At 36.9% G+C, this 14,656-nt stretch overlaps 1 protein-coding gene across 2 annotated transcripts in view; it reads right to left on the reverse strand.

Annotated features, from left to right (window-relative positions):
- Window positions 1–3,553: 3,553 nt before the first annotated feature.
- The window catches only part of RPH3A (rabphilin 3A), a 231,665-nt gene continuing 220,562 nt past the window's right edge, over window positions 3,554–14,656 (reverse strand). For both annotated transcript variants that reach the window (XM_063454214.1, XM_063454213.1), the window contains 4 exons: window positions 10,308–10,459; window positions 9,549–9,630; window positions 7,737–7,833; window positions 3,554–4,233 (listed from right to left, as the gene is read on the reverse strand). In XM_063454214.1, coding sequence (XP_063310284.1) covers window positions 4,103–4,233; window positions 7,737–7,833; window positions 9,549–9,630; window positions 10,308–10,459 — 462 coding nt within the window. In that variant the 3' untranslated portion in view covers window positions 3,554–4,102. The remainder of the gene's footprint in view (window positions 4,234–7,736; window positions 7,834–9,548; window positions 9,631–10,307; window positions 10,460–14,656) is intronic.

Consider the following 14,656-nt stretch of genomic DNA (forward strand, 5'->3'; position numbering starts at 1 on the left):
AAAAAATATTTTCTTCTTATAAGGTTCTTTCTAACTATCACTAGTTATATCAGTAGTCATCTTGGCATCTTCCCATGCATAAGGCAATCGGCAAAAAACTGGTCAAAGTTAGCCTGCCCAGACTGAAGTGTTGTAATTTTTTTTTCTCCGTTAAAAAAAAAAAAGCTCTTGAACCAAAAAGTAAATAATCGTTTTCCTCTATACTCCTTAGTAGCCAGAAGGGCGATAAGCCATTACAATCCCCTTCCAGTGTTTAAATAGTTAATCTTTTCAGCCTTGTCTAATAGAAATACATATCCGCTCAGCTGCAGACAAAGAGTATTCTAATTTACACAGCATATTAAAGACTGCATGGGTTTCATTTTCTCCTATATCACATTTACATATTCTTAGAACACAAGAACTTCAAACATAGCACATCTGGATACAACTATTTTTCATTAAGTGAAGATTATCTTCTAAATGCTTTTACAAAACTATATCAGTTAGTATACCCTTATCCATGTTACAACGTTTCATTACTTCAACAAGAGCTTTACGTGAAAAATGCGTCTTCAAAAATCACACAGGACATCTTAAAGGCCTACTTCACGTCTGTAGCTAGAACAAAAATGACGAAATAGAAAAGTCCAAGAATAAAATGTTCTGCTGTCAGGTAACCTGCTTATGAAGCCTCCAAACAATACAGATGAGCAATTTGCACTTAGAAGTCAGAAGAAATGTATGCTACCTATTACTGACAAAAGGTTATTATTTACCTTAAGTAACAAATACCCCAAATTAAGTCATACTACACAAGGACAAGTAGCACGATTTAGAAGTAGTTTAAGGGCATGCACAAGTTGCAGTTGATATAGTATGGAGATTATCCTACTGAGCGTTGTTCGTTTTTTGGCTACCAAAAAGCAGCAGTTTCAGCCCAGGTAATTAGTGTATATAATAAGCTGACAGATATATTTTGTCCAAAGTACAGAACTCTTTATAAGTCAAGGCAGTGAAAGCTCCATGCAGATTTGAGAAGCTTCGTAGTAAACAGCAGGCTAGACCACGGCACCATGTTTAAAGTCACAGAAACAAAAATGGAACACATATTAAGGTCACATAAAATGCCAAATCTAAGTAAATGGAATGAAAAACAGGTTTCAGTACACAATGGTGATATTTACATACATATGCTAATAAAACATGAAGAATACAAATGATTGAGCATTCCTACCTGTCTATAGAAATATAATTAAGTTTCAGGCCCAATGTTAAGGCTTTTTTTGTTTGGGGCGAACAGGGGATTTTTTTTGTCAACCTAGTAACCTGCTGTCAGGCAGGACCTGGTGGTGGGGTTGGGTGGGTAACACAGTAATTGTTTTACTTTTAAAGGGAATGCACTAATCAGATGTGATTCCAAACATTTCCAAACAATCCAGGTGAAGCCACCTCCAACAGTAGAGTTTACAGACTCTTGTTTTATTGAGGATTGTCTTATAGTAGCACATAAGTACTGACTATGAAACTTTGCACTGGATATTCTGTATGCTGCAAGATACATTTTCTGATGTAACTTTTATATATATACATATATACGTAAAGAGAGTGTACAAGTGTTAACAGAGTTGAATAAAATGCCTGTGATGTGCAAAATCATATGTCAACTAAAGACACACATAATTAAGTATTTTAATTTTAATTCTGGTTTAGATTATCCATTGACTCAGACAATGTCTCACACTTGACATTCTGTGGACTACAGTTTACATTGTGCTAGGCCAGGCCACTGCTCTTTTGGCAATGGTGGAGTATAATGGTCTATTTGACTCAATGATTCTATAAGTCAATCTACTTACATGTAATTGTTAATTGACTAAAAATGAATACATGACTTTATTAACAAAATAGTAATGGGGCTGGTCTTTTCCTTTTTATTTTTATTTTGGTGACACTGCAAACTAAATTTCAGGTTAATGTGACCCTTAATAGCTGTTGAAATACTTAAGTCCTGTTTTTATGTCTATATTTACATTCTCACAGTAAATTTCAATAACCTTAATGTGAAAGTACTGATATACAGTTATAGATTGAATTACTGGAACCCATTGTGAAGTCATTTTTGGCACATAGACGTTTTTTCTAGGGACATAAATAAATAGGAGCACACAACTTTAATTAATATGTTTTATCACTTGCCGACCTAAACTAGCATTTTATAAATATATTTTAGTGAGTCCAGTAAATCAAATTAAGGCTTTACCTTGTGAAAGACAGTCAAAGAAAAAATATTAAATATAAGTGGATTTATTATCCCTTAAAAATAATTAGTATTTACTTCCCATTGTTCCTCCTTAAATATAGGGCAACAATGCAGCCATATTGGTTTTCAGTAGACTGCATGGTAATCAGGTTTTGTAAGGTAATGTATGGAATAAATTGGGTCTAATACAGGGATAGGCAACCTTTGGCACTCCAGATGTTGTGGACTACATCCCCCATACTGCTCTTACACCCATAATGCTGCCAAAGCATCATGGGAGGTGTATTTCAAAACATCTTCATCCGAAGGTTGCCAAGGTGTATTTCAAAACATCTTCATCCGAAGGTTGCCAATGCCTGGTCTAAAATATTGTTTCTTTCTATATGTGTATATATCATGTGAGCTTATTTGTAGTCTGAAAAAAAACAAGATGTCTGCTCCCAGCATCGTTATTTTTATACGCATGTTTAAGAATAGTACATCTATATACATCAAAACTATTGGTGGCAGAAGCTGCTACACATTTTTAGATAGGTATCTAAAAACTGACTTTGTGTGATTTCTAAGTGTGAAAAAACTGCTTAAGTTGTATTTGTTTTGCTGATCTCCCTTGTGCTTGAAACAATGTACCATATACAACACTAAAGGTATATCTAAAAATGTACATAAGATTATGTTTAGGGTAATATATAATGTTATATGATTATTTTATTTTTCGTCATATTCAAACCGTATGAATTCTTACATTTTCAAAACAAATGCACTGCCAGATGGCACCAAAAACCACTGTAAGAAACTCCATTATACGTTAGCATTATTGGTCAATGCAAACCATCTTATAATGGGTTTTTATTTTGTATGCCAAGCAGCTTTAACCTGCAAAAAGTTGCAGTTCATGCTTCTTAGCAAAAAGTTACGGTACAAAATGGTTCCGTCACAAAATGGCTCCCTATGATATTTTCAATTTAGACCAATTTGTATAAAAACTTTGAGTGAGGATTTGTGCATCTTAACGAGCCCTCAAAGGTGCCTGTTTTAAAGTAGGCTGTAAGGTAAATTAAAACAAAACCGTTTCAGCCATTGTCAAACAGATTGGTCGTTAATTACCAAAGTGTTTTTCAGCATGACCAAAATGAGAGCATTCACTCTCAATGTTTTTTAAATAATTCACATTACAATGTTTTGTGCTCAGACATTTCAAATATCAGCATATGAAGACTGCCATACAGGCAAAGACCTGCACTTGGTAGACTATTTTGTCCTAAGACTATATTGTTCGGTTTAATGTTATTATATAATATTTACCACTATACAAAAAGACTTTGTGCCTTAATAAAGGATTCATTTGAATAAATAAAAAATAATAAATGTATATATATATATATATTTCTATTCTTTACTAGCCATTATGCTGTAACTATTTTGAAATAATATGAAGAGGCGTTGTTCACGGGTGTTTTTGTAAGAACATTGAGAAACATGGACACACACGGGCATAAGTAACAAACACAAGATTAATTAAATCATTTCTTGAGTCAGCGTTTTGCTTAGGGCCTACACACAGGCATAGGACAGCATCTGGCACTCCTGTTACTATGGACCATACTTCCCATGGTGCTAAGCCAGACATGGAGCCAGAGTGCAAGCATATGCCTATCCCTATGTAAACAAATACATATTTTTCTATTTGATAAAGAAGGTTCTAAGAGCAAATACTATGTGTTTGTTGTTTTTTTTGTTTTTTTTATTCTATAGCTAATATTACAGCTAAAAGTGTGAACACTTTGGAAGACAAGACATAAAAAGTTAACAGTGAATTGGTACATAACAGGTGTGATGGTGGAGCATGGCAACTGTAGTCTAATCACTTGATACATGATTTTCATTTTGTAGAACATGCCAGCGTTCAATTTTCTTATCTTTGTTCTTCAGGCATTCATACCAGTGTTTCAAACGTTCGCCTTTGGCTGTGATGCCCAACTGACATCCACCTAAAGAAAAAATATATGCTTAGGCTAGGTAACAATGGAAATTGTTAGAAGGCGTCTCAGGATAGATAACAGTAATACGTTCATAAATACCCCTTCATTAACTATACTCAAAGTAACCCAATTCATTACCTAAATCATGTATTCAATTTTTAGTTTAGTTATGCCCTCTAAAAACAAAGAGAACGTTACCTGCGCTCTGGCCTAAATCCCCATGTACATTTAAACAAAATGGAGGCTCTTTAGTTTTATTCCAATGTCCATTTGAATGTATAAGCTCACCTGCCACGTCAAGGCAAGCCTCAATAGGCAAGTTCCTATAAATACTATGTATTTTAAGCTGTTGGATACTAAGCTACTGCTGCTGTAAGCGCGGTGCTTTATCTTTGTGTTAGTTATGCACTCTGTTTGCTGAGAATTACAGCTAGAGTTTATTTTATCATTTTGATTTTACATGGTTTCAAGCAAAGGTTAATGGGTCAAGAGAAGACATACAAACTAAATGTTCAAAAAAAAAAATTAATTGGACTGAGGGCTCCAATCAACAAACATTTTGCCTGGTATGACCTGATCCACTTGTCATAGAACACTCAGATCATAGAACACACCGATCATAGAACATACAGATAAAAATAGATGTGAGTTTTTATTTTATTTTTAAATAGCAATGATTTGCTTTCAAATACTATTTCACATTAATGTATATGTGCTTAAACATAAAACAAAGAAAATGCTCAACTCACTACAGTCTCTAGATATTGTTTCACCCTCACTTATGTCAGCTTTAATAAATTTTTTTTTGGCTAAATGTCACCTCAGATTATTATCATACTCACTACTGTGGAGAGGTCGGATCTTTCCTCTACTAAAACGGAAAATTCCTTCCAATTACTACTTCCGATCTCCACTTTAGTTCCACACACATTGTTATTTTCCCAATAACATGCCACAATCATTCCAGTCTTTTTTTTTTTAATACTTTATTTTTGACGTGCATGTTGTACATAGCAATAACATACGCCACAACAGCGTGTCTGAGGGTGTGCTTAAATTGAACAGTGTCATGAAGAACTGCACATTTTTATATATACTTATAACAATCATCAGCGTGGCTAAACAGTGGCATCTTTAAAGTAAAGTGAAAAACTTAACATTTAACAGTGCTAGGCCAGTTATACTATCAGTGCTAACTCAGTTGTGTACATTTTTAATATGTTTAGAAAGGTCGATCATGGTGAAATCATGCAGCCTACACCTGCCAGGAGTGTTTAAGTAGTTATGTCATCAGAGTAAGTTATAAAATCAACGTTTGACTAAGCATGACTAACTAGGCTAGTGCATAGTTTGTGCAGGCTTTATAAACACGCTTATCAAGCTATGAGGGGAGTTAACAGCATGCAGTATAAGCCTCAGGAAACCATATCAGCTGACTTTCAAAGACAATGCAATCATATACTTGGGGATTGTGTTCAAGGTAATTCTCTGAGTTTAGGTTAGCATGTAATTCAAATGTCCCAGGGGATTTGCGACAGTCCTCTTTGGCAGCATGGACGTGGTGGTGTGGTAGTTGTCCAAGCCGCTATGTGGCAGTGAGAGTCAGCCGACCCCTGTGCTCGGCACCAGCAACTCACGTGTTGGGAAGTCCCATGGGGTCTCGTCCTCGCGGGTCAAGTAGATTGAAAGAATTCCGCCGCTGCTGTCCGGCCATTCGTGGACACCGTGGGCGGCGGGGATGTGTCTTTGGTGGCGTGGCACTTTCTCCGCTGCCCGTGTTGGTTTGCGGCCCCGAGCCCCTGTGTGTCTTTGTGGTTTGGAGGCACAACCCTTCTGGGCGCTGTTTGCGGTTGTACGTCGCTGCATCTGGGTGGTGCGCTGGCAGGTCTTCTTGATGTCGCTGGGGGTTTGCCGGGTCACAGCCCCTGGGCGCGCCATTTTAACTGGTATGTTGGCGCACCGCGTTTGGAGGCAACCCGGGTCTGCCAGGGCCCGGGCCCGTGAAGTCTGATGCGTGGTCTGGGGTTCAGGAGTCTGGGCAGATCCCTCGTTGCCCCCTGCTGCTTCGTGCCGGTCGGTAGCCGAGCTCTACACTTTTGAGCCGGTCTCTGTGCAGGTAAGGTAGTGGGCTGTTGGGCGACCGCTGTGATTGCTTGGGTCTGCACCAGTATGGCCTGCCACCGTGTCCAGAAAAGGTTAAAGGCCGCCGTTATGCGGTCCCCATGGGGGGATTCACTTATTCACTTGTCTGCTGTGCTGGTAGTGGTTGGAAGGGTAAGGGCCAAGGGGCCCAGTCATTGGCCGCCATCTTGGCTTCTGGGAGTGGAAGGCTCGTGGCCTCTGAGGCTTGTAGGGTCATGTGGCCCTGTGGATTTTGGACCGGGATGACCCCCGTTGGTCCCTGGGGGGGGGGAACAAGGGTCCTTGATCGGCGTGGTAACTCGTTGTGGCGGTGGGTGAGCGGCCGTCTCTTCCGCGCTCGCCATGTGAGTAGGCCTCGATCGCCTGATCGGTGAATGTAGTTTGTTGTGCCGCTTGTGGGGTATCATGCTGCTTCGCCTGATGCCCTCTTTTGGTTACTGGCTGTTGTGGCCCATTTAGTTGCTTTTTACGTTGTGGAATTAGGTTTTAAACGTAGCTTAGTGCAGGAGCTCTTGTGGTTTGCATCCTCTCAGCTCTGCGATCAGGCCCAGCCCCCCAATCATTCCAGTCTTATCTCTTTCGAGAACATATGTACAATTTATCCCTGGATTCCATGGTTTACATAATTTGGAAACAACTGAGGGCAGTTATATACCTTTCAACTGATTATTAACAGAGGGCTTCTTAATTCCTTTGTCAGACCTACTGAAGGGGGATAGTTAGCACCTCTGCATAGATTTAGGTAAGAACAAATGAAGCACTTTGTTCTATGCAAACCAAATTACTCTGGGGGACTAGAAGACTTACCCCATGCATACCCAACTTCTTCAAAGGGTAAATTGATTTCTGTTCTGTATAAATTACTTCAAAAGGTTAATTTTTCTTTACTAAAGGATGGTCCATAATGGTAACGTATCTCTCTATAACCAGGAGTGAAACTAGATTTGATAATATTAAAAAATATATGCCATTGGACATCTACTAGTACACAATAACAACTAAAAACTTTTGTCAAGATGATACTACACTCTCTCGGTTGTCTCCAGGTATTTTTGCACATGAAATAGTTCTGTCCCCCTCTTTTGATGATCTGGGGTGAGAGAGCTCATAAGGCAGATTACTGGGTGCTCCATCCATCTTAAACCTGAATATAAAGTGTGAGTTTCCCATTTGGGATATGTCCAAATTGATTAATCTGCACACTACACTATAGTACTCTCTTACTTTTATATTATAGGAGATTTCTGTTCCTGTGTGTTTTATGAATGGACAATTTTATGTGGTAACTATAGCCACTGTGTGGTTCTCACTCTCACTCTTTTTATATTGATTGTGTTTTAACCTTAAAATGCCAGCACAGTTTAACTTACCAATATAGTCATTCGATTTCCCAATGTCATAGTCCCATACTGATATATCCAGCTGTTTTTTAGCCAGATCGCTGTGTTTTATTTCATAGAAGAATTCCTGAACAAAAAAAAAATTAAATTAGTACCATTCAAACAATCTCACAAGTCCATGTTGGAGTTTTGGTTAAACTATAGTTTTTAAGAGAGGAGTAAATGATGGTGCAACCATCTGACCTATGTTGTTTTGAGTTGGTGCAATTACCCTTTTCCACTGATATTTATATTCAGAAAACAATTCTAAACCATATATCATATTTTAGCTAAGTCCCCTGGTATACTCACGGTCAAAGCACAGGCACATGTACAAGTCCAGCTTCAACAGCACCAGACACCTTTAAATGACTACTTTAAGGAGTTAGGAGCAGTTTTTAAATGTTTGAGAAAAAAAGGTTCCATTTGCACACAAAGCCCAATACTCTGCTGCTGGTTTGATAATGCAGTAGTTTCATCTCCATATTATCCATCCTATGCTGTTTAGCCCAACACTCCTAGTCCATCATTGTCTTGGAAGGTTAGAAAGCATTATATGGAGAGTCATCGGTGGGCTTCAGAGCTTTGGGAGCCTGCAGATCCCTAGGTTGTTTTCAAACCACTCCAATATATTTTTGTTGGCAAAAATAAGAAACACATTAGGGGCTTTACCCATAGACTCTGTCATAGAGGCAATAAAGTAAGTTGTAGTGGTTATGCCATCTAGAGTCCCTTTAAGTATCATACATGGATGTTTAAGCAAATATAAAGAAATGCAAAAGTGTGACTTGTGCACTATTCCAAACCATATTGTAATTATAAAGTATGAAAATAATAGATGTGTTTTTCCTAGTATAGTTATAGGATCATATTAAAGGGACACTATAGTCACCTGAACAACTTTAGCTTAATGAAGCAGTTTTGTTGTATAGAACATGCCCCTGCAGCCTCACCGCTCAATCCTCTGCCATTTAGGAGTTAAATCCCTTTGTTTATGAACCCTAGTCACACCTCCCTGCATGTGACTTGCACAGCCTCCATAAACACTTCCTGTAAAGAGAGCCCTATTTAGGCTTTCTTTATTGCAAGTTCTGTTTAATTAAAATTTTCTTATCCCCTGCTATGTTAATAGTTTGCTAGACCCTGAAAGAGCCTCCTGTATGTGATTAAAGTTCAATTTAGAGATTGAGATACAATTATTTAAGGTAAATTACATCTGTTTGAAAGTGAAACTAGTTTTTTTTTCATGCAGGCTCTGTCAATCATAGCCAGGGGAGGTGTGGCTAGGGCGGCATAAACAGAAACAAAGTGATTTAACTCCTAAATGACAGTGAATTGAGCAGTGAAATTGCAGGGGAATGATCTATACACTAAAACTGTTTTATTTAGCTAAAGTAATTTAGGTGACTATAGTGTTCCTTTAAATAATAAATGCAATTGATTATTTAGAGCAATTATGAGCTGCAAACTGAAATGAACTAAATGAATAGTTAAATATTGCACTACAAATAGAATATTTGTACAGCAATCATAAATATCAGCAATCATAAATATCTTCCGAATAATATCACTCCAACACACTATAAACTTACTTGTGATTCTGCATTACATGTAATAATGACACACAGGTTGTATTAGCAAATTAAATCTGAATAGCAAAATGAGGGATAAAATATCCAACCTGTTACTAGAGCCGGTTTGGAGGAGATCATTATATCCATAGCAGCTAGGTTTACATAAATTGGGCAATTCAGATTTATTTTTGCTAACATTTTTCAGTTCAGTAATAGAATGCAGGCATACCTCGTTAAATTCTGGATTTAGAGTTTTTTTCTTAATTTGTGTCTTGAATCTTGACTTCTTGCCAACATCTGGTTTTAGCCACCTGGCAAATACATTCATAAATGAAAAGTAACTTAGTTTGAGCTCATCATTCTTCATATAATTATTTCTGTTTTATACACATATAAATAACTACAGTCTGAATAACGTTCTAGTACATTGGATGTCAGTCGTTTGCAAAGGTTTTTTTTTTTTATTTTTTTTATTAATAGTAGATTTATATACAAAGATACATTCTTAAAAAGTCCTTATACGTTAGTCCATTTTGTATGCAGTTCTTTTTTTTTTTCTTATAATTCTTTATTGGAAACATTTTTCATATACAATACAATTCATATACAATAGAATTAAAATCACGCAACAAACCATGTGTTCTTTTATCAGATTGTTTTGTACATAATGGTCGTATTTATTTATACAATTTAAACTCCTAGCCAACAGATAATTCAGTCTAAAGAACACAGTAACACATTGTACATCATTCAACCTAGTCTTTTGCAAAGGTGTATGCCCTATGATCCAAATGTATAGTGTGCAAAAAAAAAAAAAAAAATAGCACTGTCCAGGAATCATTGGACTAGGGTGTTTGGACAACTTAGCCCATCAATACCCTTCATTCCATGGGTCAGATGTTGGAAAAAGAAAGAAGGAGTAATTATTCGAGCCCCTATCAAGTCTAATTTACCATTCACACAATGCAGAAAAAAAAACAATACTCACATTTTAACAAATGGATCAGAGTAGCCATTAGCATCCATAGCTGCCAAATGAACGCAGCGTACAACTCCAATTATCAGACCTCCCTGCTGAGTGCTGTACATCAGAGATACAAGAATCTTTCCCCGGTCTTCTACATCACCTCCACGGTCTGTCTGTAGAAGGGGAGAAATGACTTGTGAAATAAAAAAAATATATGTGCTCTCTGGGTTTAACCCAGAGTTGCCATTTATAGTATTTAAATGTTTCCCAAAACCCTGACCAGAGTAGAGTTTCATCCATCCTGATGAGATGTCATACATTTATCTCTGGTCATTTGCTTGTCATGTTCTACCCACTTTTGTTGAATAGAAGATCCCAACATCATAATTGCAAAAATATAAAATACTGAGAGCATTTCAGAAACATTATAGGAATTGTTTTGTTTTTCACTGTTCCTAGTCAGAAATAGGTAACTTATCACATCACATCAATTATGGGCAATCTGGAACCTCTGGTGGGATAGCTGACTGTGAAATTGAGTGATGCAGAGGATGACATGGAAGAGCAAATATAATGAACTTCCTAGGTAATGAAGAAATGCATAGTGTCAAGAGATCTCCTCCGACTACTAATAAAATGAATGGTTCAATAAATCGATGAACAAGACATATTCTTGGTTATCTAAGGAATGCTGGATTTAGGCGAAGTAAGCCTGCTTACTGGACATCCACCAATACCATATATATATATATATATATATATATATATATAGCAGCTCACTGTAATTTGTTTTATCACTCTTAGGGTAAGTGATGCCCTAGTCCCCAGGGATTATTCTACAGCACTGAGCAACTCCTAAGGCAGCGCTTATCCAAAAAACATACAAACACCTCATCTGACAAATTGTATTTTAATATACACAGTTATGATGCTAGGGATTGAACAATACAATTTAAATAGAGATATTTAAAAAAAAAAATAAAATAACATGAAACTAAATTACTCTCTGAAAGAGAAAGTTGGCATAATACTGTACTACAAAATTAGGATAAGTATTGGTTTCTTAATCCATTTCTGTTGTGTAATGCAGAGGACCCTCTTTCATCCAGATAAGTGTTACACATATTTAAAATAATGTTAAATTTTGAAAGGTTATATATATTTAAACCAATTTCTCAAGTAAGAGGCAACAATTTTGCTTTTTTTTTTTAAAAAAAACAATAAAATGGTCTAGGGCAGAGATAGGCAATCTATGGCACCCCAGATGTTGTGGACTACATCTCCCATAATACTTTGCTAGCATTATGGTTCCTGATCTAGGGAATGCATTGTCCACAATTTATAAATTGACCAATGATAAATACTGTATCTTAAAGGGCATTATAGGTACCATAACCACTACAGTGGGCAGTAGTGGTTTTGATGTCAGGAGTTCCCAGGCGCCTTAATGTGGTAATCTGTCAAACTATTTAGGAACAGTTTGATCCTTAACTTGTGGTGTCTGGGTTCTTCCAGGCTAAGTTGCTCTAAGGTTCAAACAGTCTTCATCGACTGAAAGTGTCAGCTGATGGCTCTCAGCCAATGAATAATGTCCAAAACAGGTAAAAGTCAGTATGATAATGTGGAAGTATAAACATATGCCTTGTCAGACCAGTTCGGACTAAAATGACTACAGCTGCTCTACAAAGCAAGGCATGAATCAAACGGTTCATACACATAGTGCTTTGTAGTAGTTATGGTGCCTAGATTTTCCTTTTAAAGCATTAATACAATTAAGTTAGATAGGCTACTCACTCTTTTTGCTTGTTAGTCTATCTGCAAAATGGTAATCTAAAGGGGGAAAAAAATGATGGTAGGGAAACGAGTGAAATACAAGGTATCAACACTTGTTTCTTGAGAATTATCCAAAGCTACAGGGGAAGAGATTCAATAAACTCCAAATTATTACAAATTTAAACCTGAATGGAAACAAATTATGGAACAGCATCTGATATGAAAGAATACTTAAACTCCACTATAGTTACATCATGGTCACTTGGCTTTCCATTTGATATAATTCAGAGTTAAGTGAAGTATACACACAGATACTTCGTTTATTCAGCTCTATAAGACGTGTTGTGCAGATTGACTTGAAATAACGCAATAAGAGCTTTATTGCATTATTTCAAGTCAATCTGCACAACACGTCTCATAGAGCTGAATAAACAAAGTATCTGTGTGTATACTTCGTAAAATGACATCGGACCTTAAGAGCCCATGCATATGGAGTTGGGAGAATGTTACAATGAGCCTAACTAATTGCATATGCAAAGAAGCTCTGATTGACTACATACTCTGCAATCACCAAAACTATAAATACTACAGATGGTATTCAAAATGACAGCAGGTGCTGCAATCACAAGGTGTAGGGAATGTGAATGAAGAATCTAACTGATTGCTCGGGATACATAGATTTGCAACATATTGTGTATCAGACAGATTCTAAATTCTGTAAAATGCCAGTTATCAAGCATTTTGATTTATTTTCCACTGGAGTACTTGCTGGTTTCCTTTTGTTGATTCTTGAGTTTTCAAAGCTGTGGAAAAGTGTGTGAACCTTGTTTTCATTACATTGACCTATTTGATGTATGGTCAACTGCAGTATACATCAATCAATCAATCAATCATTTGCACACATAGGTAAACACTGTAAAGTTATTCATTCAAATTTCAGCAAGTTCTAAATGGTCCGCTTCTCTTAGCCAAGACTACAGCATGTTTTAAATAAAAACATTTTTAATAATGCATTTCAAACCATTAGGCCCTATACCTTATGATCTAAGATTGCTGTGAGACTTCAACAGAACAAGTTATAGTATTAGTCTCCCTAACCTCTCTAATGTGTACTTTTCAGGCAATGTGATTTATTAATTTAGATTGTAATCCAATGTATTTGTAAGAGTTCTCAATTATACATAACCATATTGAACAACTCTCTAACTGCCAGAATGACTATGCACTAAGACCAATACCTGTGGATTGATTCATGAAAAGTGAGATGCACTGCGGTGGTAAAATTTAGGTCAAAATATCTAAGGTGGAAAACAACAAACACATAGCTGGATTGTTTTGGAGAGTTAGGAATCACTTTGCACTTTTGTGCAAAGAAACCCCCTGCAAACGTAATTTAGGCAGCACGAAAATCTGTTCCAGACTGCCTGAAGTTAATGGTTTGCAAATATTAAGTCTAATTTTACAGGCGTAACTAGCTTCTTCTAACAGTATTACTCAATTCACCTCGCTCCGTCCACAATGTCCTGTCTCACTCCAATTCTGCCTCCCTACATCAAATTGCATGTATCCCTTCCACATTACTTCCCCTCCCTTTGTCCACACCACGGTCCACTCTTTTGACATCCCACACTACCTCCTTCCCCTACCGAGCTAAGATAGTCGCATTAGCAGCACTCACTCATACAGAAGGTCCATCAATGCTTCTTTATGAGAAGCTACCCAAAAGTCCATGCAGTGGCACTGATGACATAGAACAGATTATTCGGGGGACAAATAAAGATGCAATTTAACTCAAAGAAATAGTTGTAATGGAAAGTATAAAATAACGGTGGAGTAATCCTTTAGAAAGCAAGTTACCTTTCCACAGAATTTCCAGAAGTAAAAATGGTGAATTATATATTTTAATAAGCTCCTCACTCATATACACAATTTAAGCACCCACAGCCTAAGTGACCAAGGTGCTAAAATGTTTTTTAACCCCTTAAGGACACATGACGTGCCTGACACGTCATGATTCCCTTTTATTCCAGAAGTTTGGTCCTTAAGGGGTTAAAGGAGAAGGGGAACATGTAGGAAAGATTATTTAATATGTATTTATAAAATATTTGACCAGGAAAGATACATTGAGATCTCTCTCAATGTATCTTGGGTTGTAAATGAGTGGGAGGGGGAAAGGGCCAGCATTACAAATGTCTAAATCTTCAGAGTAGATTATTCATAGAGTGAGTGCTTGCCAGGAAATGCTCAGGAGGGAGCACCTATCCTAATTTCTGTATTCAAAGTTATAGAATCTAAAATTCTAGGAACAGTGTTTTGCTAGTGATTGCTAGTGATCCCTCAAGCTGTTCAGTTCATGGAATGACAAACTTAAGAATGAAAATAATCATAATACTAAAGATCTAGAAAACATGTTCCCATTTCTCTGTCCCATTTATAAAGCAGGTTTAAAAAAAATAAAAAATGAAATGACGCAAGGAAGAGGTTTGACACATGCTAGAAATATTTTTTTTTTTTTGTAAATCTTTCTTTTATTGAGGCATGAGATTATGGTGGAACAGAATAAAGAGAGGGAGACTTGTAGGGGTTATACAGATTAT

This window comes from Pelobates fuscus, chromosome 5 (genome assembly GCF_036172605.1).
Source record: "Pelobates fuscus isolate aPelFus1 chromosome 5, aPelFus1.pri, whole genome shotgun sequence".
Taxonomy (NCBI): Eukaryota; Metazoa; Chordata; class Amphibia; order Anura; family Pelobatidae; genus Pelobates; species Pelobates fuscus.